This window comes from Leucoraja erinacea, chromosome 3 (assembly GCF_028641065.1).
Source record: "Leucoraja erinacea ecotype New England chromosome 3, Leri_hhj_1, whole genome shotgun sequence".
In the NCBI taxonomy this organism is placed as follows: domain Eukaryota; kingdom Metazoa; phylum Chordata; class Chondrichthyes; order Rajiformes; family Rajidae; genus Leucoraja; species Leucoraja erinaceus.
Genome location: NC_073379.1, coordinates 12072717 through 12099360, shown reverse-complemented (window position 1 = coordinate 12099360; position 26644 = coordinate 12072717). Strand labels below are relative to the sequence as shown.

General features: G+C 48.0%; 1 protein-coding gene across 1 annotated transcript in view; it reads left to right on the top strand.

Moving 5' to 3' along the window:
* Nucleotides 1-13580: 13580 nt before the first annotated feature.
* Nucleotides 13581-26644, top strand: part of LOC129693754 (pikachurin-like) — a 52866-nt gene continuing 39802 nt past the window's right edge. Inside the window, 5 exon segments of the mRNA XM_055630527.1 lie at nt 13581-13800; nt 17751-17857; nt 20015-20101; nt 21706-21732; nt 23569-23686. Of these exon segments, the coding sequence (XP_055486502.1) occupies nt 13695-13800; nt 17751-17857; nt 20015-20101; nt 21706-21732; nt 23569-23686 (445 nt within the window). The 5' untranslated portion in view covers nt 13581-13694.

The window sequence follows — 26644 nt, the reverse complement described above, 5'->3', positions numbered from 1 at the left end:
AAGAGGAGTGCTATCCGCACGATATAGGAACGATCCTGCTCGCACCGATAAAATTGAATAGTATAATATATAAGAAGAACCCAATTATTCACAATATAATAAGAATTTGGAAACAAATAAAAGTATCCTTGAAATTAAATAATTTATCAGTACTAACCCCACTATTGAACAACCCCGCATTCAAACCTTCTCTCATCGACAACACATATCAACAATGGGATAGACTGGGGATTAGGAAAGTAGGGGATATGTATGAAGTGGGCAAACTGTTATCATTTCAACAATTAAAATTAAAATTTAAATTGAAGGATAATCAATATTTTAAATATATACAGGTATGTGACTTTATGAAGAAATATACACATAGATTTCAAACTATATTTTTAGATCCTTTAGAAGAAGCAATGAATATTAAGGCTGATTCACAAAAATTAATATCATACTTTTATAATAATATATTAAATAGAGAATCACCCTCAACAGAAGCATTAAGGGAAGATTGGGAACATGAGCTAATGATAAAGATCTCGAAGGATAGATGGGAAAAGTATTTGATGAATACACATAACTGTTATATTAATGCAAGACATAATTTAAATCAATTCAAATTATTACATAGACTATATTATTCAAAAACGAGGTTGAATAAATTTTATCCAAACGTCTCTCCCAGATGCGATAAATGTTTGTTTCAAAACGCTAATATAACACATTCATTTGTAGGATGTACAAAGTTGAATAAATTTTGGAGTGATATATTTGATATATTTACAAAGCTTTTCAAGTCAAGAATAGAACCCAAAACGGAATGGATTATATTTGGAATAATAGGAGAAGATACCAATTTAAATAAAGATCAAAGTGTTTTTTTTAATTATGGGTTAATAATTGGAAAGAAATTGATACTTAAATTTTGGAAAAATACAACCACACCAACTGTTAAAATGTGGATTAGGAATATGATGGACATAGCACGCCTTGAAGAAATGAGACTCCGACTAATAGATAAATATGACCAATTCTTAAGGAGTTGGTCTCCTTTCATCGACTTTTTGGAATCATGTGATGCAGCGGTACCGTAAAGATTGCTGATTTCAGTTCATGACGCGGATAGATCTACATCTCCGAATACAGATTTGAAAAATTCTCTTTTAAGGGGCCTTCTCTTCTATTTCTACTTTCTCTCTTCCTTTTTTATTTTTTATATACACACTTCACGTTTTTCTACTCTCTACCATCTATTTTTCCACTTTTTCCTCTTTCTATTGTTTTCTTTTTCTTGTCTTGCTTACTTCCTTTTCATAACATAAAACTAGAGGTTGTACATAGAATGTTTTACGGTATTACATAGTCGACACCTAAAATTAGGTTCCACTGTACTGTTTTGTACTGTATTAACTTCTAATAAAATAAACAAAACAAAAAAAAAGAAGAAAATATCTATTGACTTGGCCTCCGCAGCCGTCTGTGGCAATGAATTCCACAGATTCACCACACTCTGACTAAAGAAATTCCTCCTCATCCCCTCATCCCCTTTCTGTGTTTGCACTTCTGGGTGAGATGCTAACTGCATTTCGTTGTCTCTGTACTTGTACACTGCACAATGACAATAAAGTTTGAATCTGAATCAGAATCTGAGTACTGTGTATTATCGGGTTATGCTCGTGTGTTGACTTATTCTAGGATATTGGAGACAGGACAATCGAGCCTATACAGAAAGACAAGCAATCTTCCCTTTCCATTCCTAGCCAATTTGCCTGTTGGTATGAATCATCCAGCCAGAAAATTATAGTTTTAATATTGGTTGCCCAATAGTAAAAGAGGAAGTTAGGTAAGGCTAGCCCTCCATTTTCTTTAGATTTACACAAATGTCTGTGTATTCAATGGCTTCAAATTCAATTCCCAGATGAAATTAGTGACAATGGAATCAATTTTTTTGAAAAAACGTTTGGGAGGACATTTCGGTATTGACTGGAATAAGTATAAAATTTGCGGGAGAAAGATCATCTTTACGGCATTTAGTCTACCGAGAAGAGAAATAGGCAGTGTTTTCCAAAATTGAATATGCTTATGGAATTAATGGAGGGAAATTTAGAAGGATCTCATTGCAACATATAAGATTGCTAAGGGTTTGGACACGCTAGAGGCAGGAAACGTGTTCCCGATGTTGGGTGAGTCCAGAACCAGGGGCCACAGTTTAAGAATAAGGAGTAAGCCATTTAAAACGGAGACGAGGAAACACTTTTTCTCACAGAGAGTGGTGAGTCTGTGGAATTCTCTGCCTCAGAGGGCGGTGGAGGCCGGTTCTCTGGAAGATTTCAAGAGAGAGCTAGACAGGGCTCTTAAAAATAGCGGAGTCAGGGGATATGGGGAGAAGGCTGGAACGGGGTACTGATTGGGGATGATCAGCCGTGATCACATGTAATGGCGGTGCTGGCTCGAAGGGCCAAATGGCCTACTCCTGTACCTATTGTCTATTGTTTTAAACAAAAGGGAATATTTTCTGGTAACGTAAACTCCGAGGTATCTGAATTTTTCAGTAATGATTCTAAAGGGAAACTGTTGGACCTGGGTGACGTCTTGTTCTTTTATTGGCATAATTTCACTTTTGTTCCAATTGATTCTATAGCCAGAAAGGGAACACAATTGTTCTATAGTAGTTAATAAATTTGGAATACTAAATTGGGGATTAGTAACGTATAGGAGTACATCATCTGCATATAGAGAAATTTGATTAGAAGTATGTTTAGTATTGTATCCATATACCTGGATGGGACCTGATACTCTCGGCAAGAGGTTCTATGGCCAATGCAAATAGCATCGGGGAGAGAGCGCATCCTTGTCTATTGCCCCTGAATAAATGAAATTTAGGTGAAAGCATTTGGTTTGTTAGTATTCTGGCTGTCGGATAAGTATATAAAAGCAACACCCATGAAATGAAGTTTTCTCCCAATTGGAATTTTTCCAACACTGTGAAAAGATAAGACCATTCCACTTGAGCGAAAGCCTTTTCGGCGTCCAGTGAAATGATTGTTAGGTCTTCGTTAGGTATTCACTGCGAATACATTATATTAAGCAGACGTCTCAAATTATATAATGAGTGTCGTTAGGCATGAACCCAGTTTGATCTGGATGTAATAGTTTGCCAATGACTAGGCTAAGTCTACGAGCCAAAGTCTTGGCTAGAATCTTCTGGTCAGTGTTTAAGAGGGCAATAGGATCCCGGCTCTTCGGGATTTTTATCTTTTTTAGGAATTAATGTAATCATTGATTCTGCAAGAGTCTGTGGTTAGGTCGGTTCCTTGAATGCTTGAGTGTAGGGGCTTCGTAGGCGTGGGGAAATTATGTAGTTACATTTTTAATAACATTCGTTATTGAGCCTGTCAGGGCTGGGAGTTTTTCCATTTTTCAGTGATTTAATGGTCTCTGAAATGTCCTTTATTGTTATCCCCGCACCTAGTTCCTTCCGTTCCATCTCCCTGAGGGATGGGAGGTTGCACTTATCAAGAAAGCTCTTCATCTTCGCTGAGTCGGCTGTTGTTTGCGACGAGTATAGGGTTTGATAAAATTGTAGAAATCTTTCATTGATATCTTTGGGCAGTGAGAGCAAATCGACGTTTTTTCTGATCTAATTTTATGCATGGTACGGTCATTCTCTAATTTGCGGAGTTGCCGTGCTAAAGTTTATGTGGTTTATCGCCGAATTCAAAGTATTTTTGTTTAGTATATTGGAATGCCGCACTGATTCTGGCCGAAAGTATCTGGTTTAGTTTGAATTTGATTGCAGCTCCTGTATCTGATTGTGTTTTATTATGGACGGGTCAGCCGCATTTTCTAATTCCAATTGTTCTGCCCTATTCCTCTTATTTTGAAAGGCTTGGTATGAAATGATGCAGCCTCTGAGATAGGCTTTAAAAGTTTCCCATAGCAAGGATGGAGAATTACCAGGAGTGTCGTTTATCTAAAAACAAGTTTTTATCTGTACCTTCAGATAGTCACAACAACTAGCCTCTGCAAGTATTTGTGGGTTAAATCTCCAGCACGCCTTTTTTTTTGCCATTCCTTCCAATTTTACAGAAAATGTAAGAGGGCATTGATCCGAAATAATAATATTGTGATGTTTTGGTTTGTAGGACAGAAAGGCCTACACCTGCACCTATTGTCCTTTGTCAGGAGTCGATGTGAAAACACGTTTTCATGCAGGGAGTGGTGAGTCTGTGGAGTTCTCTGCTTCAAAGGGCAGTTGCGGCCGGTTCTCTGGAAACTTTCAAGAGAGAGCTAGATAGCGCTCTTGAAGATAGCAGAGTCGGGGGATATGGGGTCAGCACCACCATTCAATGTGATCATGGCTGATCATCCACAATCAGTACCTCCCGTTCCTGCCTTGGTTTCGGGTTGAGACGCTTCTTCATTAATTAAATTAAATGAGGTGGTGGGCCTCACAAGTAACATGACAACAGACAGCGAGACATTCCCAGCCTAGGAAAACATAGAAACATAGACAATAGGTCCAGGAGAAGGCCATTCGGCCCTTCGAGCCAGCACCGCCATTCAATACGATCATGGCTGATCATCACCAATCAGTACCCCCTTCCTGCCTTCTCCCCATATCCCTTGATTCCGTTAGCCCTTCCGTTAACTCTTGAAAACATCCAATGAATTGGCCTCCACGACTTCTGTAGCAGAGAATTCCACAGATTTGCAACTCTCTTGGTGAAAAAGCTTTTCATCTCAGACCTAAATGGCCTACCCCTTATTCTTAATTCTTAAAAAGGTTCAGCCTGTCTAAACTGAACGACAGGAGCATTTGGCTTGGGAAACTTACAAGCTAGCGGTATGAATATTAATTGGTCCAACCTCAAGTAACCCTTGCATCCCCTCCCTCTCCATTCCTCCCCTACCCTAGTCATCGTACTAGTTTCATTGTCCTCCTGTTGAATTTGTTTAACTCATTACCCCCTACCCCAGGGCCAACAATGGACAATTGTGAGCTCTATTCCTTAATCTTTAATTCATTTGATCTATTTCTCTATATCACCAGCTATATCTCTTGTTTCCCTTTCCCCTGTCTCTCAGTTTGAAGAAGGGTCTTGACCCGAAACGTCACCCATTCCTTTTTCTCCAAAGATGCTGCCTGACGCCACAGAGTTACTCCAGCTTTTGGTGTCTGTCGACAGGAATACAGAGATGTCTGAAGATGCCTGTGATGGTTCCCACAGTCAAATAGAACATTAGTAGCAGAGGCGGGAGGAGGACATGCTGCCCACCGTGCCTGTTGCTCAATGGGTGTGTGGCTGATATTTTTCCTCAGACCACTTTCCTCCTTCTCCTTAATCCTATCATCGCCAACAGGGCATTATGGTGGCGCAGTGGGAAGAGCTGCTGCCTTACGGCACCAGTGACCCGGGTTCGATCCTGACTATGGTGCTGTCTGTACGGAATTTGTATGTTCCCCCTGTGACTGCGTGGGTTTTCTGTGGGAGCTCAGGTTTCCTCCCACACTCCAAAGGCGTGCGGGTTCTGTAGTTTAATTGGCTTCAGTAAGAAAATTGTAAATTGCCCCAGTATGCGTGGGACAGTGTACAGGGTGATCGCTGGTCGGCGCAGACTCGCTGGGCCGAAGGGCCTGTTTCCATGCTGGATCTCTAAAGTCTAAATCACTCCACCATCTGACTAACTTAACCTCTCGCAACATTTGTGGGTTAGTGCTTCAAAGATACACCAAACCCGGATGGGGAAATTATAACTCATCAAGCTTGGTTGGAAGCGTGGGAGCTGTTTAAAGAATGTTTCCCAGTTGTACTCCTCATCAAATCATTTAGTTATAGCGTTATTGGGTCACACAACATGGAAACAGGCCCTTCATCCCAACTTGCCCCATCTACACTAGTCCTAGCTGCATGCATTTGGCCCATATCCCTCTGAACCTGCCATACCCATGTACCTGTCTAAATGTTTCTTAATGAATGAGTGAACAACTAAGTTTATTGGCCAAGTATTCACATACAAGGAATTTGCCTTGGTGCTCCACCCACAAGTGACAACATGACATACAGTGAGTTAGGAATGATACATAAAACATTAAACATTAATAATAAAACATTATCGATTAAATATGTGAATTAAATAAAATACCAGAGCGAAAGGAGGCTACAGATTTTTGGTTATTGAGTAGAGCAACTACTCGTGGAAAAAAGCTGTTTTTATGTCTGGCTGTGGCAGCTTTGACAGTCCGGAGTCGCCTTCCAGAGGGAAGTGATTCAAAGAGTTTGTGGCCAGGGTGAGAGGGGTCAGAGATGATCGTACCTACTAACTTCCTGGCCCTTGCGGTTTACAGTTCATCAATGGAGGGAAGGTTGCAGCCAATAACCTTCTCTGCTGATCGGACGATTCGCTGCAGCCAGGTGTCGTGCTTGGTGGCTGAGCCAAACCAGACCATGACGGAAAAGGTGAGAACAGACTCTACGATGGCCGTGTAGAATTGGACCATCATTGCCTGTGGCAGATAGTGTTTCCTCAGCTGATGCAGGAAGTACATCCTCTGTTGTGCCTTTTTAATAAGTGTTGTGATACCACCTGCCTCAACAACCACCTCCAGCAGCTCATTATACAATATATTGTTCAGGCGGCATTTAGAGCATTGTGTTCAGTTTTTGTCATCCTGCTGCAGGAAAGATGTGGTTACATTGGGAAGGATGCAGAGAAGATTTACGATGATGTTGCCAGGATTCAAGGGGCCCCAGCTTCAGGAAGAGGTTGGCCAGGCTAGGACTTTACACCTTGGAGCGCAGAAGGATGAGGAGTGATCTTAGAAAAGTGTACAAAATCATGAGAGGAATAGATAAGGTGAACACACAGTCTTTACCCAGGGTAGGAGCATCAAGAACTAGAGGACATAGGTTTAAAGTGAGGGGGGGGGAGAGATTTAATAGAAATCTGAGGAGCAACTTTTTTACACAGAGGATGGTGGGTATATAGTACAAGCCACCAGAAGAGGTAGTTGAAGCAGGTAATAGAATAACATTTGAACGACATTCGGGCGGGTGCATGTATAGGACAGGTTTAGAGGGATATGGGCCAAATTCGGACAAGTGGAACTAGTGTCGAAGGTTGATCAGCATGGGAAAGTTGGGAAGAAGGGCCTGTTTGGAAGACACTTAACATTTAAATGAAAAAATACACTTATTAAACAAAAAGCAAGATGGTGGGCAAGCCAGAACTCTGTGGGCCGGTCACAGAAGTGGATCTGCAATCGTTCATTACACTCGCTCCAATCCGTTAAACCTCTACTATCCCCTTTGTCCTGTAACTGTACACTTTGGATGGCTCGATTGTAATCATGTATGACTGGTTAGCCCGCAACAAAATAGCTTTTCACTGGACCTCGGTACACGTGACAATAAACTAAACTAAACCTAACCAAACCAAACTAAACGCAGGCACATGGATAAGAAAGGTTTAGATGGATTAGGGCCAAATGTGGGAACATACAACTAGCTTGTTGGGGCATCTTGGACAGCATGGACGAGTCGGGCCGAAGGGCCTGCTTCCGGGCTGAATGACTATATATCTCATCCCATTAGTGAACAGGATCTAGCTCACCACAGTCTCCCTCTTACAGGAGAGTGAGGTTGTATATACAACATCAGTACAGCAGAGGGCAGCGCTAACAATGTGATAGGCAACGGAGGAGGTCCAGGACCGAGATGGATGTGGGAATGGGAGGGGCGCTACAATGGTTAGCAATTGAGAGCTACAGTGCCCTCCATAATGTTTGGGACAAAGACCCATCATTTATTTATTTGCCTCTGTACTCCACAATTTGAGATATGTAATAGAAAAAAAAAATCACATGTGGTTAAAGCGCACATTGTCAGATTTTAATAAAGGCCATTTTTATACATTTTGGTTTCACCATGTAGAAGTTACAGCAGTGTTTATACATAGTCCCCCTATTTCAGAGCACCATAATGTTTGGGGCACCATAATGTCATGTAAATGAAAGTAGTCATGTTTAGTATTTTGTTGCATATCTTTTGCATGCAATGACTGCTTGAAGTCTGTGATTCATGGACATCACCTGTTGCTGGGTGTCTTCTCCGGTGATGCACTGCCAGTCCTGTATCTTTTGTTGCTTCAGCAGTATGTTTGGGATCATTGTCTTGCTGTAGAATGAACTGCCGGCCAATGAGTTTTGAGGCATTTGTTTAAACTTGAGCAGTTAGCAGTCTATACACTTCAGAATTAATTATGCTACTACTTGTGGCTAAAGGGATCAGGGGGTTATGGAGAGAAGGCAGGTACAGGATACTGAGTTGGATGATCAGCCATGATCATAGTGAATGGCGGTGCAGGCTCGAAGGGCCGAATGGCCTACTCCTGCACCTAATTTCTATGTTTCTTTGTTACCATCAGCAGTTGCATCATCAATGATGATAAGTGAGCCAGTACCTTCAGCAGCCATACATGTCCAGGCCATAACACCCCCACCACCGTGTTTCACATATGAGGTGGTATGCTTTGGATCTTGGGCAGTTCCTTCCCTCCTCCATACAGTCCCCAAGACCTTTTCCCAGAACTGTGGTTGCTCTTTTAAGTACTTCTTGGCAAACTGTAACATGGCCATCCTATTTTTGCGGCTAACCAGTGGTTTGCATCTTGCAGTGTAGCGTCTGTATTTCTGTTCATGAAGTCTACTGCGGACAGTGGACATTGACAAATCCACACCTGACTCCTGAAGAGTGTTTCTGATCTGTCGGACAGGTGTTTGGGGATTTTTCTTTATTATAGAGAGAATTCTTCTGTCATCAGCTGTGGAGGTCTTCCTTGGCCTGCCAGTCCCTTTGTGATTAGTAAGCTCACCAGTGCTCTCTTTCTTCTTAATGATGTTCCAAACAGTTGATTATGATAAGCCTAAGGTTTGGCTGATGTCTCTAACCGTTTTATTCTTGTTTCTCACTCATAATGGCTTCTTTGACTTTGCTCATTGGCACAACTTTGGTCCTCATGTTGATAAACAGCAATAAAAGTTTCCAAAGGTGATGGAAAGACTGGAGGAAAGACTAGGTGCTGAGAGTTCTCTTATACCTGCATTAAGGAGGCAATTAAACTCACCTGAGCAATTACAAGCACATGTGAAGCCATGTGTCCCAAACACTATGGTGCCCTGAAATGGGGGGACTATGTATAAACACAGCTGTAATTTCTACATAGTGAAACCCAAATGTGTAAAAATGGCCTTTAATAAAAGTCGGGAGCAACGGAGCCATAGAGAAGGTTGAAGGAGGTACTGGAGGTGAATCTACGGACTTGAACCCCAAGATGCCTCGTATACATCAATGGTCCTCAAGGTTCTAACATTTACTTGGTATTTTCCTCGAATGATTTTTGTCCTTCCAGAATGCAGCACCCGTGGATATAACTGAAAGGGAACCAATATTCCCTGAGACTGGCGTCACAGTTAGATAGGGTGGTAGAAAGGGCTTTCGGCAGTGGCGGACTGGCCAGGGTGTCAGCTTGCCCGATGGCAAGTGGGGCCCCTGATGAAGTGGGACCCCTTTGTCTCCTGGCAACCAATATTTTTAGACCCAGTCCGCCACTGGCTTTCGGTACTCTGGCCTTCATCAGTCAGGATGGATGTGTAGGAAAGGGCTGCAGATGCTGGTTTGCACCGAAGATAGACACAAAATGCTGGAGTAACTCAGCGGGACAGACAGCATCTCTGGAGAGAATGCTTCTCCTGAGATGCTGCCTGTCCCGCTGTTTCTCCAGCATTTTTGTGTCTATTGAGTAAAGATGTTTGTTGTAATGTTACAATTGTAGAAGATATTGGGGAGGCCACACTTGGAGTATCATGTCCAGCTGTCCGACCTTCAGACCTTCGCTTACCGCCGACACCACCACCCCTCCTTCTCAAGGCCGATCATCGGTTCATGAGTTGGATGGGGTGCCGGGGCCAAAACTCCTCAGCTGGCCCGCCGGCTGGGCTTTGTGTGTAGTCCAGCACCCGGGACAACTCATCATTCACCCAGCCACGGCCGAGCCGGTCAACGAATTGCCGTCGGGAATTTGTTCCGTATTTTGACCTTTTGTCCCTTATTAGGGAGTGAGAAAGTTGGCAACTCTAAATTTCGCTGTGTAGTCTGCCTTCATACTGGGAATTCTCAGCATAGAAAATAAGTTCCCCGAGCCAAGAGGAAGTCTGGATATAAAACAATTACGTTTTCTTTTCCCCTCTCCCACCGCCCTGTGTGACCGGAGCACTCGGAAATACACAGAGCCAGCCCCTTCCCCGTCAATTAGCATTTAGAGCTGCCAAGCACATTCTTGTGGGGGGCTTTGTTCCCTGCTCAAAGTTAGATGTAAAAATAACTCTGTAGCTGGCCTTTAGTTTAGAGATACAGCGCGAATCAGGCCCTTCGGCCCATTGAGTCCATGCTGTCGAGCGATCACCCGTTCACACTGGTTCTATAGTTTAGTTTAGCTTAGAGATACAGCGTGGAAACAGGCCCTTCGTTCCACCGTGTCCGCACCGACCCCCGTCCCCGCACACTCGCAATATCCTACACACTAGGGACAATTTGAAATCTTTACCCAAGCCAATTAACCTACAAACCTTTGCAATGAGGGACTGGTTTACACCAAAGATAGACACAAAATGCTGGAGTAACTCAGCGGGACAGGCAGCATCTGTGAAGAGAAGGAATGGGTGATGTTTCGGCTCCAGACCCTACAAGACTGATAAAAGTCTCGACCTGAAACGACACGCGTCCCTTCTCTCCAGAGATGCTGCCTGTCCCGCTGAGATACTCCAGCACTTTGTGTGTGAGCTGCAAGCTTGTACGTCTATGGAGTGTATGAGAAAGCCAGAGCATATGGGGAAAATCCGTGCGGTCTCATGGGGAGAACATATAAATCCATACAATCAGCACCCGTACTCACGATTGAACCTGGATCTCTGGTGCTGTGAGGCAGCAACTCTACCACCGTGCCACGCTTAGTCTAGAGAGATAGCCCTTCGGCCCACTGACCTCACATCGACCAGTGATCACCCACTAGTATGTTATCCCATGTCCGCATCCAGTCGCTACACACTAGGGCCACATGACTCTACCCGAGCCCGTGCTCGCGGTCCAGAGCCTTGGCAGTGAGTTTTAAGAAATTCTGCCGTGAATTTTATTCAAAGGAACGCGGCGTCATTAATACTTGGTCAAAACACAATTACATTTACTGAGGAATGTGGATCGATGTATTGATGACACATTGTATAACTACGTGTTAACTACTGGCTGTTAACAAGTGCTAACAGTGGTGGTTAACAAATCATTTTCATCTCATGGCCGATGCAGCGGTGACTCCTTGTAATGATCATCCATGGTCGTTTAAAAAACAGAATCCGTATTTAACAACTCTGACGCCCTTGCGTACCCCCCCCCCCCCCCCATTTCCATCCCTGGCACAGACAGCACCCGTAGTCAGGATTGCAATTAGATCTCCAGCGCTGTGAGGCAACAGCTCTACCGCTACGCCACTACACTGTCCATGAGAATACAGTGCAGAATATCGTTCTCAGCATTGTAGCGCACCAGTTCCAGAGACAACGTCCAATGCCCGCAATCGGGTAGAGGTAAATCGGACAGTACCTTAGCTTATGGAAGGACCATTCAGAAGCCTGATAACAGAGGGGAAGAAGGCTGTTCATGAGTCTGGTGGTGCGCGCTTTCATGTAGAGTGAGCTATGCACTGATTATTTTTGTCTATGTTTTTATGAAGAAAGTTTACTTTGAATGTTATAAATAAAGCCACCCACGCTCAAAGCCAAGTTTGGAACTAATAACTAGGTGTAGTAAAGTTGAACGCAGATACATATTTCTGGGACAGTTTCTTCCCAGCTGTTATCAGGCAACTGAACCATCCTATCACCAACCAGAGAGCGGTTGTACAGAGCCCTAGTGAGACCACACCTGGAGTATTGTGTGCAGTTTTGGTCCCATAAAAGGGAAGGACATTCTTGCTATTGAGGGAGTGCAGCGTAGGTTTACCAGGTTAATTCCCGGGATGGCGGGACTGACATATGCCGAGAGAATGGAGCAGCTGGGCTTGTACACTCTAGAGTTTAGAAGGATGAGAGGAGATCTCATTGAAACATATAAGATTGTTAAGGGTTTGGACACGCTAGAGGAAACCCGATGTTCCCGATGTTGGGGGAGTCCAGAACCAGGGGCCACAGTTTAAGAATAAGGTTAGGAGTAAGCCATTTAGAACGGAGACGAGGAAAGACTTTTTCTCACAGAGAGTGGTGTGTCTGTGGAATTCTCTGCGATGGAGGCAGGTTCTCTGGATGCTTTCAAGAGAGAGCTAGACAGGGCTCTTAAAAATAGCGGAGTCAGTGGATATGGGGAGAAGGCAGGAACGGGGCACTGATTGGGGATGATCAGCCATGATCACATTGAATGGCGGTGCTGGCTCGAAGGGCAGAATGGCCTTCTCCTGCACCTACTGTCTATTGTCTATTGGTCCTGGCCTCCCATCTACCTCATTGGAGACCCTCGGACAATCTTTAATCGGACATTACTGGACTTTATCTTGCACTAAACGTAATTGCCTTTATCCTGTATCTGTACACTGTGGACGGCTCGATGGTAATCATGTACTGCCTTTCCGCTGACTGGATAGCACGCAACAAAACAAGTTTTTCACTGTGTTTAAGAAGGATCTGCAGATGCTGGAAAATCGAAGGTACACAAAAATGCTGGAGAAACTCAGCGGGTGCAGCAGCATCTATGGAGCGAAGGAAATAGGCAACGTTTCGGGCCGAAACTCTTCTTCAGACTGACAAGCTTTTTACTGTAGCGTGTAGGAAGGAAGTACAGATGCTGGTTTAAACAGAAGATAGACACTAAAAGCTGGAACAACTCAGCAGGACAGGCAGGATCTCGGGAGAGAAGGAGACTTCAGACTTCAGGTCGAAAGAAGGGTCTCGTATCTCGTTATATGTGACAATAGTAAACTAAGCTAAACTAACTAAACCAAATAATTAAACCATACAATTAAACTAAACTATTAAATTAAACTAGTAAACTAAACTAGTAAACTAATCTAAACTCTGCAACATCTCAGTGTAAGTACTGGCCCATTTAAAAGCAACCACGCCTACTGTGGAAAATGACTTTAATTTATTGAAGAGGTGTCCTAAAATAGACCAAGTGTCTGTTTGAAGGGATCTTTCAAAGCCCCGGTCTGAGTGGGTGATGTGGCTTTAAATATTGCTCGGGCTACTCGAGAGTTAGCTTGAAGAGAGACGTTTGTCTGCGTTTCCCCTGACATCAGCACCCGATTAAACTTCACTTATCTCCTTAGCTGTGGGATCTCTCTATCCCTCCCTCTCCCTCTCTCTCTCCGGCTGAAGCTGCTGCCCTCGATCGGAGATCGGCGGAGAGACGGGGAACAGCTTGGATGATCCGCTGAGTCTTTGCTCTGTCTTGTTGGTCGTGTCTCCCCGCTGTCTACTCTCCTGAACCCAGTGGTCGCCCGTGCCTCGTGTCTCTCTGCTGTTGGATTCTCTCCCCCCCCCCCCCCCCCCCCCCCCCCCACCGGGTCCCTCTCAACGACTCCCAGAGCCAGGCTCCCAGATAGGAAGCCGGGAATCCTGTCCCTTGTTCCACTTTCTCCCGTGGACGTGGACCTGTCTCCGGATGGGAGAACGGGACAAATCATGGCTGTGGCTGCTTCTAGTCCTCGTCTCTGTGTCTGGGCAGACACAAGGTTCTAAGCAGGACAGGACCACCCTGAGAAGAGCAGGTAAGGAGAGAGACCGGGGTGGGTGGGGGTGGGGGGGGGGGGGGGGGGGGGGGGGGATAGAGCATTTGACAGCTCTGGGCCTGTAGAGCATTTGACAGCTCTGGGCCTGTTCTCGATGGAGTTTAGAAGGAAGAGGGGAGGGGGGGATCTCATTAGACATTAGACTTTAGAGATACAGCCTGAAAACAGGCCCTTCGGCCCACCAGGTCCATGCCGACCAGCGATCCCCGCACGCCAGCACTACCCTGCACGCACTCGTCACAACTTGCAATGTTTACCAAAGCCAAATAATCTACAAATCTGCATGTTTTGGGATGTGGGAGGAACACCCGGAGGAACATGCAAACTCCATACAGCCAGCACCCGTAGTCAGGATCAAGCCCCGGGTCTCTAGCGCTGTGAGGCAGCAACTCTACAGCTGCACCACCGTGCCGCCCTAATCTCATTGAAATTTACCAAATTGTGAAAGGCCTGGATAGAGTGGATGTGGAGAGGATGTTTCCACTAGTGGGAGAGTCTAGGACCAGAATAAAAGGATGTACCTTTGGAACAGAAATGGGGAGGAATTTATTTTAGCTAGAAAATGATGAATCTGTGCCATTGGGTATTTTTAAAGCGGAGATTGACATATTCCTGATTAGTACAGGTGTCATGGAGAAGGCAGGAGAATGGGGTTAGAAGTGAGAGATAGAACAGCCATGATTGAATGGCGGAGTAGACTTGATGGGCTGAATAGACTAATTTTGCTCCTTTCACTTTTGAAATTATGAAGCTACCACCTCCTTATGGTTGGGATTATTATGGCGATGTATTGAAGATCAGCGACAAGCTTTGTTTTTGCACGCTATCCAAACAGATCAGAAATACCACACATAAATACAAAAGTTAATCTCCAATACAATAGGGAGAGTAAAGGGGGAAGATACAGAGTGTAGAATATAGTTCTCAGCATTGTAGCGCATCAGTTCCACAGACAGCACCCTAGCTTATGGAAGGACCGTTCAGAAGTCTGATAACAGAGGGGAAGAAGCTGTTCCTGAGTCTGGTGGTGCGCGCTTTCAAGCTGGACAGGAGCGGGGAGAAGAAGGAATGACCGGGGTGGGTCATGGACAAGTCTGTGATTATGTTGGCTGCTTTCCCGAGGCAGCGTGAAGTGTAGATGGAGTCGATGGTGGGGAGTGTGGTCTGTGTGATGGACTGGGCTACATCTACAATGGTGGGGAGTGTGGTCTGTGTGATGGACTGGGCTACATCTACAATGGTGGGGAGTGTGGTCTGTGTGATGGACTGGGCTACATCTACAACTCTGTTTGATTTCCTGTGGTCTTGCGCAGAGCTGTTCCCCGCCCAAGCTGTGATGCATCCCAACAGTGTGCTATCCAGGTTAGCACGCAACAAAAAGCTTTTTCACGGTACAAGTGACATTAATAAACTAAACGGATCTAAACTGAACGAAACAAAAAAACAGCAGATGCTGGTTGAAGATAAACACAAAGTGCTGGAGTAACTCAGCGGGTCAGGCAGCATCTGTGGAGAACATGGATAGGTGACGTTTCGGGTCGGAATCTTTCTTCAGTCTAGATGGTGATGGGGCTGAACTCGGATACATCTCCCCCATCCACCCCCTGGTTCCACCACTGCCCTCTTAGGCATTACGGGGTTGTCTCTGGGCCCTGAGCCCATTCATGGGCACAGAGGGGGCAGGAGGCCGAGGGCAGATGGGGTGAAGCCCCTTGTGGGTATGGGGGAGGCAAAGAGCGGGAGATGGAGGAAGTGGGATTGGTTGTGGAGGGAAGGAAGTGAGGGGAGAGAGGGAGGGAGAAAATTGACGAGGGGAGAGCAAGCGAGAAGGTGAGATGGGGGGGACGGGGAGGCAGAACATGGCGGGTTGAGGGATAGATGGAGGCAGGATCTGATGGAGGGGAGGGGGGGGAGGAGGGGTGGAGGGGGGCAGGGGTGCAGGGGGGCAAGGAGGGGGATGGGGAGGGTGAAGGGGGACGGGTGGAAGGATGGGAACGGATGATGATAGAGGGGCGGTGGATGGAGAGAGGGTTGAAGGGTTGGAATGGAGGGAGGGGGGGGGGGAGGAATGTGGGGATAGATGGCGAGGGGATGGAATGGAGAGAGTTGTGATGGAGGGGGGAGTTGAAGAGGGGATAGAGGGACTCGGGGGGGGGGGGGGGAGAAGGCAGAGTGATGAGGGTGGAGGGCGTGGAGATTTGGTGATGAAGGGGTGGGGGAAGGGCGAAGATTGTCCGCACTCTCTCTGGGGGGGGGGGGGGGGGGGGGGGGGGGGGGGGGGGGGGGGACTGAGCGGGGGGGGGGGGGGGGGGCAATAGGCGGTGGTCTCTGGGCAGGGACGTCGTGGGGTGGGGAGACCGGCTCACTCTCCCCACCCCAAGGGGAGGGGCAGAGAGATGGCCAGGGGTGAGGGGCAGGGAGGTGCCCGTGCCGGCACCTCACAGCAGCTGGCCTGAAACAGGAAGTTTACAAACTGGAATTACGGGGAATTAGCTGCTGAAGGCTTGGCATTCCTGGTCTATTAGCACAGAATTAGACCCACAACAATTCCCCCCCAGTCCTGGCCGTCCCCATGCTGGCACAGCTGGTCGAGCTGCTGCCTGGCAGCGCCAGAGACCCAGGTTTGATCTCTGTACAGAGATGGTATGTTCTCCCTGTGGGTGCCCCAGTTTCCTCCTACACTCCAAATTGCCCCTAGTGTGTAGGGAGTGGATGAGTAAGTGGGGTAAGATAGAACTAGTGTGAACGCTGGTCGGCGCGGACTCAGTGGGCCGAACGGTCTGTTTCCACGCTGTATCTCTAAACTAAACTAAACCACTATTGTAATGAAAATAAACTGCGGATGCTGGATTCTACCAAAGATGACCTGCGTGGGTTTTTTCTCCAGGTGTTTTGATTTCCTCCCACACTCCAAAGATGTACAGGTTTGTAGATTAATTGGCTTCGGTTAAGATCGTAAATTGTCCCCAGAGTGTAGGATGGTGATAGTGTACAAGGATCGATGATCGGCACAACTCCAGTGGGCCGAAGGTCCTGTTTCCATTCTGTATCTCACAACTAAACTAAATGGGTCCTGATCCAAAATGTCACTTATCCATGTTCTCCACAGATGCTGCCTGACCCACTGAGTTAGTCCAGCACTCTGTGCCTATATTTGGTATAAACCACTGTTGTATCTGCCTGTGTAGGAGGGAACTGCAGATGCTGGTTTACACCAAAGATAGACACAAAATGCTGGAGTAACTCAGCGGGTCGGGCAGAAACTGGATAGAAGGAGTAGGTGACTTTTCGGGTCAAACCCCTTCTTGTTCCCTCCCTCCAGAGATGCTGCATGACCAGCTGAGTTACTCCAGCATTTTGTGTCTACCTTCATTGTGTGTGCCTCCACCAGCATTACCTGGCAGCATGTACCACGGACCCACCACCCTCTGCGTAAAATACTTGCTTCGCACATCTCCTTGAACCTGTTCAGTGCCACCCCCGAGTCACTGTATACTCGGGTCAGAGGACACAAGTGATGACAAATCTTGGCAGTGAACTGGTTAAACTTTCCCCTCTCTGACTCTAACAGCACCTTGCAGTGGTCGGGAGGTTGATGAGGGTCCCACCTGGCTGAGGGTGGGGAGTGTGGGTCCTCCTGGGGTGGGGGTAAAGCTTGTGTCACTACCTCCCCAGTCCCGCCACCTCCCGACCAACTGTGTGGAATTCTCTGCCACAGAAGCCGATTTTCTGGATGTGTTCGGGAGAGAGTTAGATTTAGCTCTTGGGGCTAAAGGAATCAGGGGATATGGGGAGAAAGCAGGAACGGGGTACTGATTGTGGATGATCAGTCTTGATCATATGGAATGGCAGTGCTGGCTCGAAGGGCAGAATGGCCTAATCCTGCACCTATGTTTCTATGTTTGTAACCATGGTCTTCTCTGGCACAGATCGGCTGAGCCCACCACTGTGGGGAGGTCTGGAAGCCTTGAACTGCACGGCCATCCGGGTGCGATGGGGATCTCCGCGTCGGCACGGCAGGATCACCGGATACACGGTAACACTGGTGGGGAGTGGCGGCGTGGGGGGGGAGGTGCTTGGGCCGGTGGTGGTGGGAGGAGACGGGGAAGGGTACCATGATGTCCAACCAATAGGGAGAGAGATTTCTCTGGCCAATGGCTGGTCCCTGCTGTAGATGGACCAATGACCATTGGGTTAGGCATAGCGTAGATGGACCAATGACCATTGGCCATTGCACATGTCCCTGCTGCAGATTGACCAATGGCCATTGGCCTTTGCTCTGTAGATGGACCAATTTGTGGGCTCTATGACTCTGTGACTCTGTAACCTTGTGTCATGGTGTGCAGACAACAACCAGGCCTCAACTTCAACCAGGCAAGAGCATCGGGTGTTGAGCCCGAGATAGTGAGGGAACGGACACAAACCTGTCCTTATGAACACGCTGCTGTGGAGATGTTGGAGATTCACGTTCCCCGGCTTCCGTATCAGGGGCGGCACGGTGGCGCAGCGGGTAGTGCTGCTGCCTCACAGCGCCAGTGACCCGGGTTCCATCCCGACTACGGGTGCTGTCTGTACGGAGTTTGCACATTCTCCCCGTGACCTGCGAGGTTGGGTGGGGAAGGGTTAGATGTGGGTGGGGAAAGGGTGGGTGGGGAGTGGGGTGGGTGGGGGAGGGAGAGGGGGGTGGGTGGGGAGAGATGGTGGGTGGGGAACGGTTAGGTGTGGGTGGGGAGAAGTTGGGGTGAGGGGGTGGGTGGGGAGATTGGGAGGTGGGGGAGGGTGGGCGGGGAGTGGGTGGGTTTGGTGGTGGGTGGGGAGAGTGTGGGTGGGGAGTGGGTGGGTGGGGAGTGGGTGGGTGGGGAGAGAGGGTGGGGTGGGGAGTTGGTGGGTGGTGGTGGGTTCGCGGATGGGTGGGGAGTGGGTGGGGGGGGAGGGTGGGGGTGGGAGGTGCGGGTGGGTGAGGAGGAGGGGTGGGTGGGGAGAGGGTGGTGGTGAATGGGTTGGTGGGTGGGGGAGGGGGGTGGGGGGGGAGTGGGGGGGTGGGGAGAGGGTGGGGGTGAGTGGGTGGGTGGGGAGAGGGTGGTGGGTGAGTGGGAGTGGGTGGGGAGAGGGTGGGTGGGGAGGGGGTTTGGTGGGTGGGGAGAGTGTGGGTGGGTGGGGAGTGGGTGGTGGGGAGTGGGGGTGGTGGGGGGGGAGTGGGTGGGTGGTGGGTGGTGAGTGGGTGGGTGGGTGGGGGAGAGTGTGGGTGGGTGGGGAGGTGGTTGGTGGGGAGTGGGTCGTGGGGTGGGGAGTGGGTGGTGGGTGGGTGGTGGTGGGGGTGGGTGGGTGGGGAGAGTGTGGGGGGGGGAGGGGTTTGTGGGTGGGGGGGAGTGGGTGGTGGGTGGGGAGAGGGTGGGTGGGGGGAGGGGTGGGCGGGGAGTGGGTGTGGGTGGGGAGTGGGTTGGTGGGTGGGGAGGGAGGTGGTGGTGGGTGGTGAGTGAGTGGGTGGGTGGGTGGGAGAGTGTGGGGGTGGGGAGTGGGTGGGTGGGGAGGGGGGGTGGGTGGGTGGGGAGAGTGGTGGGTGGGGAGTGGGTTTGGGGGTGGGGAGTGGGTTGGTGGGTGGGGAGAGGGTGGGGGGGGAGGGTGGGTGGGGAGTGGGTGGGGGGTGGTGGTGGGGAGGGGGTTGGTGGGTGGGGGAGTGGGTTGGTGGGTGGGGAGAGGGTGGGTGGGGAGTGGGTGGGGGGGGAGTGGGTTTGTGGGTGGGGAGTGGGTGGTGGGTGGGGAGTGGGTGGGTGGTGAGAGGGTTGGGTGTGGGTGGGGAGTGGGGGGGTGGGTGGGTGGTGGGTTGGTGGGGGAGATTGTTGGTGGGGAGTGGTGGTGGGTGGGGAGAGGGTGGGTGGTGAGTGGGTTGGTGGGTGTGGGAGGTGTGGGTGGGTGGGGAGATGGTGGGTGGTGGAGTGGGTGGGGTGGTGAATGGGTTGGTGGGTGGGGGGAGTGTGGGTGGGGAGTGGGTGGGTGGGGAGTGGGTTTGGGGATGGGTGGGGAGTGGGTGGGTGGGGAGAGGGAGGGTGGTGAGTGGGTTGGTGGGGGGTGGGTGGGGAGTGGGTGGGTGGGGAGTGGTTTGTGTGGGGAGAGTGTGGGTGGGTGGGGAGTGGAGAACCAGCTTGCTGTGTGTGTGACCGGTCCAACTCTCCCTGTTGTCCCTATGGTCCAGGTGATGTACACAGAGGTCAGGAGAGACGGAGTGGCTTCACCCAGAGGAACGCAAGACCTTCTGTTCGACCTGAGTCACCGCGGCCAGGTTAGTACTGAGATGCTGGGGGTCTTTGGGTCACGTGGTCTTCAGGGGGAATCCACGCGAGGGGACACTCAAAACACTTTAACTCCCCATCCCACTCCCACACTGACCTTTCTGTCCTGGGCCTCCTCCACTGTCAGGGTGAGGCCCAGTGCAAATTGGAGGAACAGCACCTCATATTTCGCTTGGGTAGTTTACACCCCAGCGGTATGAACATTGATGTCTCCAACTTCAAGTAACCCTTGCTTTACCCTCTCACACCGCCCCTCCCCCACCCTAGTCACCCTGTGAGTTTCACCGTCATTCAGCTTAGATTCACTGTTCATAACCCCCACATATCACCTTCTCCACAGCCAACAATGAACCATTGTGGGCTTCACCTCTCCTTGATCATCCTTGCTAGCTTTGATTTGTTCTTTTCATACCTTTCATTCTTTTGTTCTTTGCACTTTTTTATACCTCTAGTTCCCCTTGATGCTCCCCTAGTCTGTAAGAGGTCTCAACCAAAACCTCACCCATTCCTTCTCTCCAGAGTTGCTGCCTCACCTATTCCTTCTCTCCAGACCCCACTGAGTTACTCCAGCATATTGTGTCCATCTGCAGTTATATAAGGCGTTGGTGAGGCCACATTGAGAGTATTGTGTTCAGTTTTGCTCACCATGTTATAGGAAAGATGTTGTCAAACTGGAAAGGGTGCAGAGAAGATTTGTGAGGATGTTGCCAGGACTCGAGGGCCTGAACTATAGGGAGAAGTTGAGCAGGCTGGGACTCTATTCGTTGGAGTGCTGGAGGATAAGGGGTGATCTTACAGAAATGTACAAAATCATGAGAGGAATAGATCGGGTGGATGCACAGAGTCTTTTGCCCAGAGTAGGGGAATTGAGAACCAGAGAACATATGTAGGTCACCTATAAGATCACCCCTCATCCTTCTGTGCTCCAAAGTCCTCGCTTGCCCAACCTCTCACTGTAGCTCAAGCCCTCGAGTCCTGGCAACATCCTCGTAAATCTTCTCTGCGCTCCTTCCAACTAGAAAAAGGTGTCACAGGGTTTGAGGAGAAAGTTGATGCCGGGCAAAGGGGGAGGTGGAAGGGGGGGCTGGGGGGTTATCATCCACGATCTGAACGGTGAATAAACGTGGTGACACAAGGAACTGCAGGTGCTGGAATCCAGAAACAAATACAAAGTGCTGGAGGAACTCGGGGGTCAGGCAGCATCTGTAGGGGGAATGGACAGAGGACTTTGGGTTGGGACCCTTCTTAAGACTGATGGTTTTGGGGGGGGGGGGGGGGGAACAGGACGAGAGGGGGGTGGGACAAAGCCTGGAGGGTGATTGGTGGAGTGTAGACACAAAATGCTGGAGTAACTCAGCGGAACAGGCAGCATCTCTGGAGAGAAGGAATGGGTGACGCTTTGGGTCGAGACCCTTATTCAGAATGAGAGTGAGGGGAGAGGGGAAGGGAAAAAAAGAGATATAGACGGTGATATGGGGAGATACAAAGCAGATGAATGAATGATATGCATAAACAAGTAACAAGTAATAGGTCGGATACAGGTGGGGGGAGAGATGAATGGAGTGTGTTATAATTTATCCTCCTCTTCTTGCAGGATCGGGTGAAGGATACGCAACCCTATGTAAGTGCCAGAGCAGAGAACACAGATCATGGGTCATATATCATAGAACATACATCATGCAACATGGGACATGGGTCAAGGAACATGGATCATGGAACATGGATCATGGAACATGGATCATGGAACATGGATCATGAAACATGGATCATGGAACATGGAACATGGATCATGGAACATGGAACATAGATCATGGTACATGGAACATGAAACATGGATCATGGAACATGGAACATAGATCATGGATCATGGATCATGGATCATGGATCATGGATGGAATATGGATCATGGAATGGATCATGGATCATGGATTATGGAACGGATCATGGATCATGGATCATGGAACATGGAATATCGATAATGAAACATGGATCATGGATCCTGGAACATGGAACAGAGCACAGAACAGTACAGTACGGGAACAGGCCCTTCGGACCACAATGTCTGTGCCGTGTTGAACTAACCTCTGCCTGCATATGATCCACATCCCTCCATTTCCTGCATATCCATGTGCCTGTCTAAAAGCCTCTTAAACATCACTATCGTATCTGCCTCCACCATCACCTCTAACAGTGCGTTAAAGCAACTTGCCCCGCACATCTCCTTTGAAATTTGACCCTCTCACCTTAAAGTTATGCCAGCTAGTCTTTGACATTTCCGCTCTGACTGCCTGCCTTACCTCTGCCTGTCATCATTTGAGATAATTCTATCAGGTCTCCCCTCAACCTCTAACACCCCAGAGAAAACGATCCTAATTTGTCTTCATTTTCAGTTTAGTTTATTGTCACGTGTACCGAGGTACAGTGAAAAGCTTTTGTTACGTGCTATCCAGCCCACGGAAAGACAAGACATGATTACAAACAAGCCATCCACAGTGTACAGAAACATGACAAGGTTAGCTCAAGGTAAAGCCAGCAAAATTCGATCAAAGACAGTCCAACCTCTCCTGGTAGGTAATACCGAAGGGCCTGTTTCCACGCTGTATTTCACTAAATTAAACTAAGCTGCAGAGGAAGGGCAAATAAAATAAAGTGCGAGGGTCATAACAAGGTAGGTTGGAAGATAGGGAAATTATCCTTAGCAGGGGAGAGGTCCATCCAAGAGTCAGATAGCAGCGGGAAAGAAGCTGTTCTTGAATCTGGTGGGACGTAACGTGCCTTCAAGCTCTTGTGCGTTCCATTTTGGCCCCTCACTTCATATCTTTGGTCTTTCCTCTTAACTTTAGACACTTGAGACACAGCGTGGAAACAGGCCCTTCGTCCCACTGAGTCTGCACTGACCAGCGATCACCCCGTACCCTGACAATATCCTATACACACCTGGGACAAATTACAATTTTACCGAAGCCAAACCTGCACGTCTTTGGGATTCATTTTAGTTTAGATTAGTTTAGTTTAGAGATACAGCGTGGAAACAGGCCCATCAGCCTACCGAGTCCGTGCCGGCCAGCGATCCCCGCACATAAACACTATCCTATACACACTTGGGACGATTTACAACTTTCACCCAGCCAATTAGCCTAAAAACGTGCACGTCTTTGGAGTGTGGGAGGAAACCGGAGCACCAGGAGAAAACCCACGTGGTCACAGGGAGAACGTACTAACTCCGTACAGACAGCACATGAGGTCAGGATCAAACCCGGGTCTCTGGCGCTGTGAGGCAGCAACTCTACTGCTGCGCCACTACTCTGTAACATGTGAATATGGAATAAGAGATCGTAGGGTAGGGAAAACTGGAAGGGGGTCACCATTGTGTGTTGTGCGGTGTGTACACTCCCCCCAGCGTATCTGGGGCAGGTTAGTCTTGGTGTTGTATTGAACTTGTCCTCTCTGTCTACAGGAGGTGGTGGTGGGAGGACTCTTGCCCGGGACTAAGTACCGTGTCTTGGTCAAAGCTCGCGGCGTGGCGGGGGATGGGCGCCCCAGCCCGCCGAAGAACGTGACTACCGAACCCCAAGGTAGGATGCCCCTCAAAACGTAAAACTCCTTTTTGAACGAGTGAACAAAGAAGTCGACGAGGGCAGAGCTGTAGATGTTGTGTACATGGATATCAATAAGGCATTCGACAAGGTTCCACATGGTAGGCTGCTCTGGCAGGTTAGATCACATGGGATCCAAGGTGAGATAGCTGAATGGATAGAAAATTGGCTCAATGGTAGGAAGCTATTCAATTTACGAGAAGACACAAATCATTATTTAGTGTCAATTTTAAATAAACTGAATGATGTGATTAAATTTTGGAAAACGCTCCCGCTCTCATTGATAGGTAGAATTAACGCTATAAAAATGACTTTCTTACCACAATTAATATATTTGTTTCAAGCGATCCCAATATATATTCCAAAATACTTTTTCAAAAAACTAGATTCTACTATCACTAATTTTATATGGGATTACAGAGCACACAGAATTCAACGAAAGCATTTGTGTAAACCTAAAGAAGTTGGGGGTTTATCATTACCTAACTTTATGTATTACTACTGGGCAGTGCATATTAAGAACATAATGTACTGGTTGGATAGTTCCACTCAGCAGTTGGAGTGGATAAGAATGGAGAAAGAGGAGTGCAATCCGCACGATATAGGAACGATCCAGCTCTCACCGATAAAATTGAATAGTATAATATATAAGAAGAACCCAATGCAATAAGAATTTGGAAACAAATAAAAGTATCCTTGAAATTAAATAATCTATCAGTACTAACCCCACTATTGAACAATCCCTCATTCAAAACATCTCTCGTCGACAAAACATATCAACAATGGGATAGACTCGGGATTAGGAAAGTAGGGGATATGTATGAATTGGGCAAACTGTTATCATTTCAACATTTAAAATTTAAATTTAAACTGAAGGATAATCAATATTTTAAATATATACAGATATGTGGCTTTATGAAGAAATATACACATAGATTTCAAACTATATTTTTAGACCCTTTAGAAGAAGCAATGAACATTAAGGCTGATTCACAAAAAACTAATATCATACTTTTATAATAATACTAGACCAAGTGCAGACCCGTTGGGTCTGTTTCCCTCAACAGCGTTTGCGGGGGGGGGGGGGTGGGGAGGGGGAGTAGGGGGAGTAGGGGGGAGTAGGGGGCTGCGGCATCACACTCAAATGAACCACCCCCCAAACTCACAGGTGGGGGGAGGGGGGGGGGGGGTGGGGTGAGAAGAAGGGAGGGAGGGGAGAGGAGGAGGAGGAAACATGACAGATTTGGGAGGGAAAGGAGAGCGGGGTAGGGGGTGAGAGAGGGGGATGGGGGGAGAGAGATGTGGGGGGGGGGGGGGGGGATGGGGAGGGGAGGGGGAGGGAGAGGGGGGGGGGGTGGAGGGAGAGACGGGAAAGAGTGGGGAGTGAGAGGGAGGAGGAGAGGGGTAGGGGGAAGGGGGCGGGTGGAGAGAGGGAAGGGGGTGGGCTAGAGAGGGAAGGGGGGTGAGGGAGAGAGGGTGAGGGGTGAGTGAGAGGGGGTGAGGAGAGGGAGAGAGGTGAGGAGAGGGAAACATAGAAATTAAGTGCAGTAGTAGGCCATTCGGCCCTTCGAGACCTGCACCGCAATTCAATATGATCATGGCTGATCATCCAACTCAGTATCCCGTACCTGCCTTCTCTCCATACCCCCTGATCCCCTTAGCCACAAGGGCCACATCTAACTCCCTCTTAAATATAGCCAATGAACTGGCCTCAACTACCCTCTGTGGCAGAGAATTCCAGAGATTCACCACTCTCTGTGTGAAAAAAAGTTCTTCTCATCTCGGTCACAAAAGATTTCCCCCTTATCCTTAAACTATGACCCCTTGTCCTGGACTTCCCCAACATCGGGAACAATCTTCCTACATCTAGCCTGTCCAACCCCTTAAGAATTTTGTAAGTTTCTATAAGATCCCCTCTCAATCTCCTAAATTCTAGAGAGTATAAACCAAGTCTATCCAGTCTTTCTTCATAAGACAGTCCTGACATCCCAGGAATCAGTCTGTTGAACCGTCTCTGCACTCCCTCTATGGCAATAATGTCCTTCCTCAGATTTGGAGACCAAAACTGTACGCAATACTCCAGGTGTGGTCTCACCAAGACCCTGTACAACTGCAGTAGAACCTCCCTGCTCCTATACTCAAATCCTTTTGCAATGAAAGCTAACATACCATTCGCTTTCTTTACTGCCTGCTGCACCTGCATGCCTACCTTCAATGACTGGTGTACCATGACACCCAGGTCTCGCTGCATCTCCCCCTTTCCCAATCGGCCACCATTTAGATAATAGTCTGCTTTCCCGTTTTTGTCACCAAAATGGATAACCTCACATTTATCCACATTATACTGCATCTGCCAAACATTTGCCCACTCACCCAGCCTATCCAAGTCACCTTGCAGTCTCCTAGCATCCTCCTCACAGCTCCCCCCCTCTCCATACCCCCTGATCCCTTTAGCCACAAGGGCCACATCTAACTCCCTCTTAAATATAGCCAATGAACTGGCCTCCACTACCTTCTGTGGCAGAGAGTTCCAGAGACTCACCACTATCTGTGTGAAAAATGTTTCCCTCATCTCAGTACTAAAGGATTTCCCCTTTATCCTTAAACTGTGTCCCGCGTGTCCTGGACTTCCCCAACATCTGGAACAATCTTCCTGCATCAGACAAATGCAATTCAGGACTTTTCACTTCACAAGCAAAATCAGAAATGACAGTTAGTGAAGAATTTGAATAATCGCTGAGCGTTCTCTATGGCAACAATGTATTTGAGCATTGGGCATTGTGACATCACACGATGGAATGTTCACCATGGGCTGGGCTCCTGCAAAGGCATATGTAAATGAATCCATTCCGATTGGCCATCTGTGAGCATCGGGCATTGTGACATCACACGATGGAACGTTCACAGGGAGCTGCTTGTGTGGGTTAGAATCCAGTT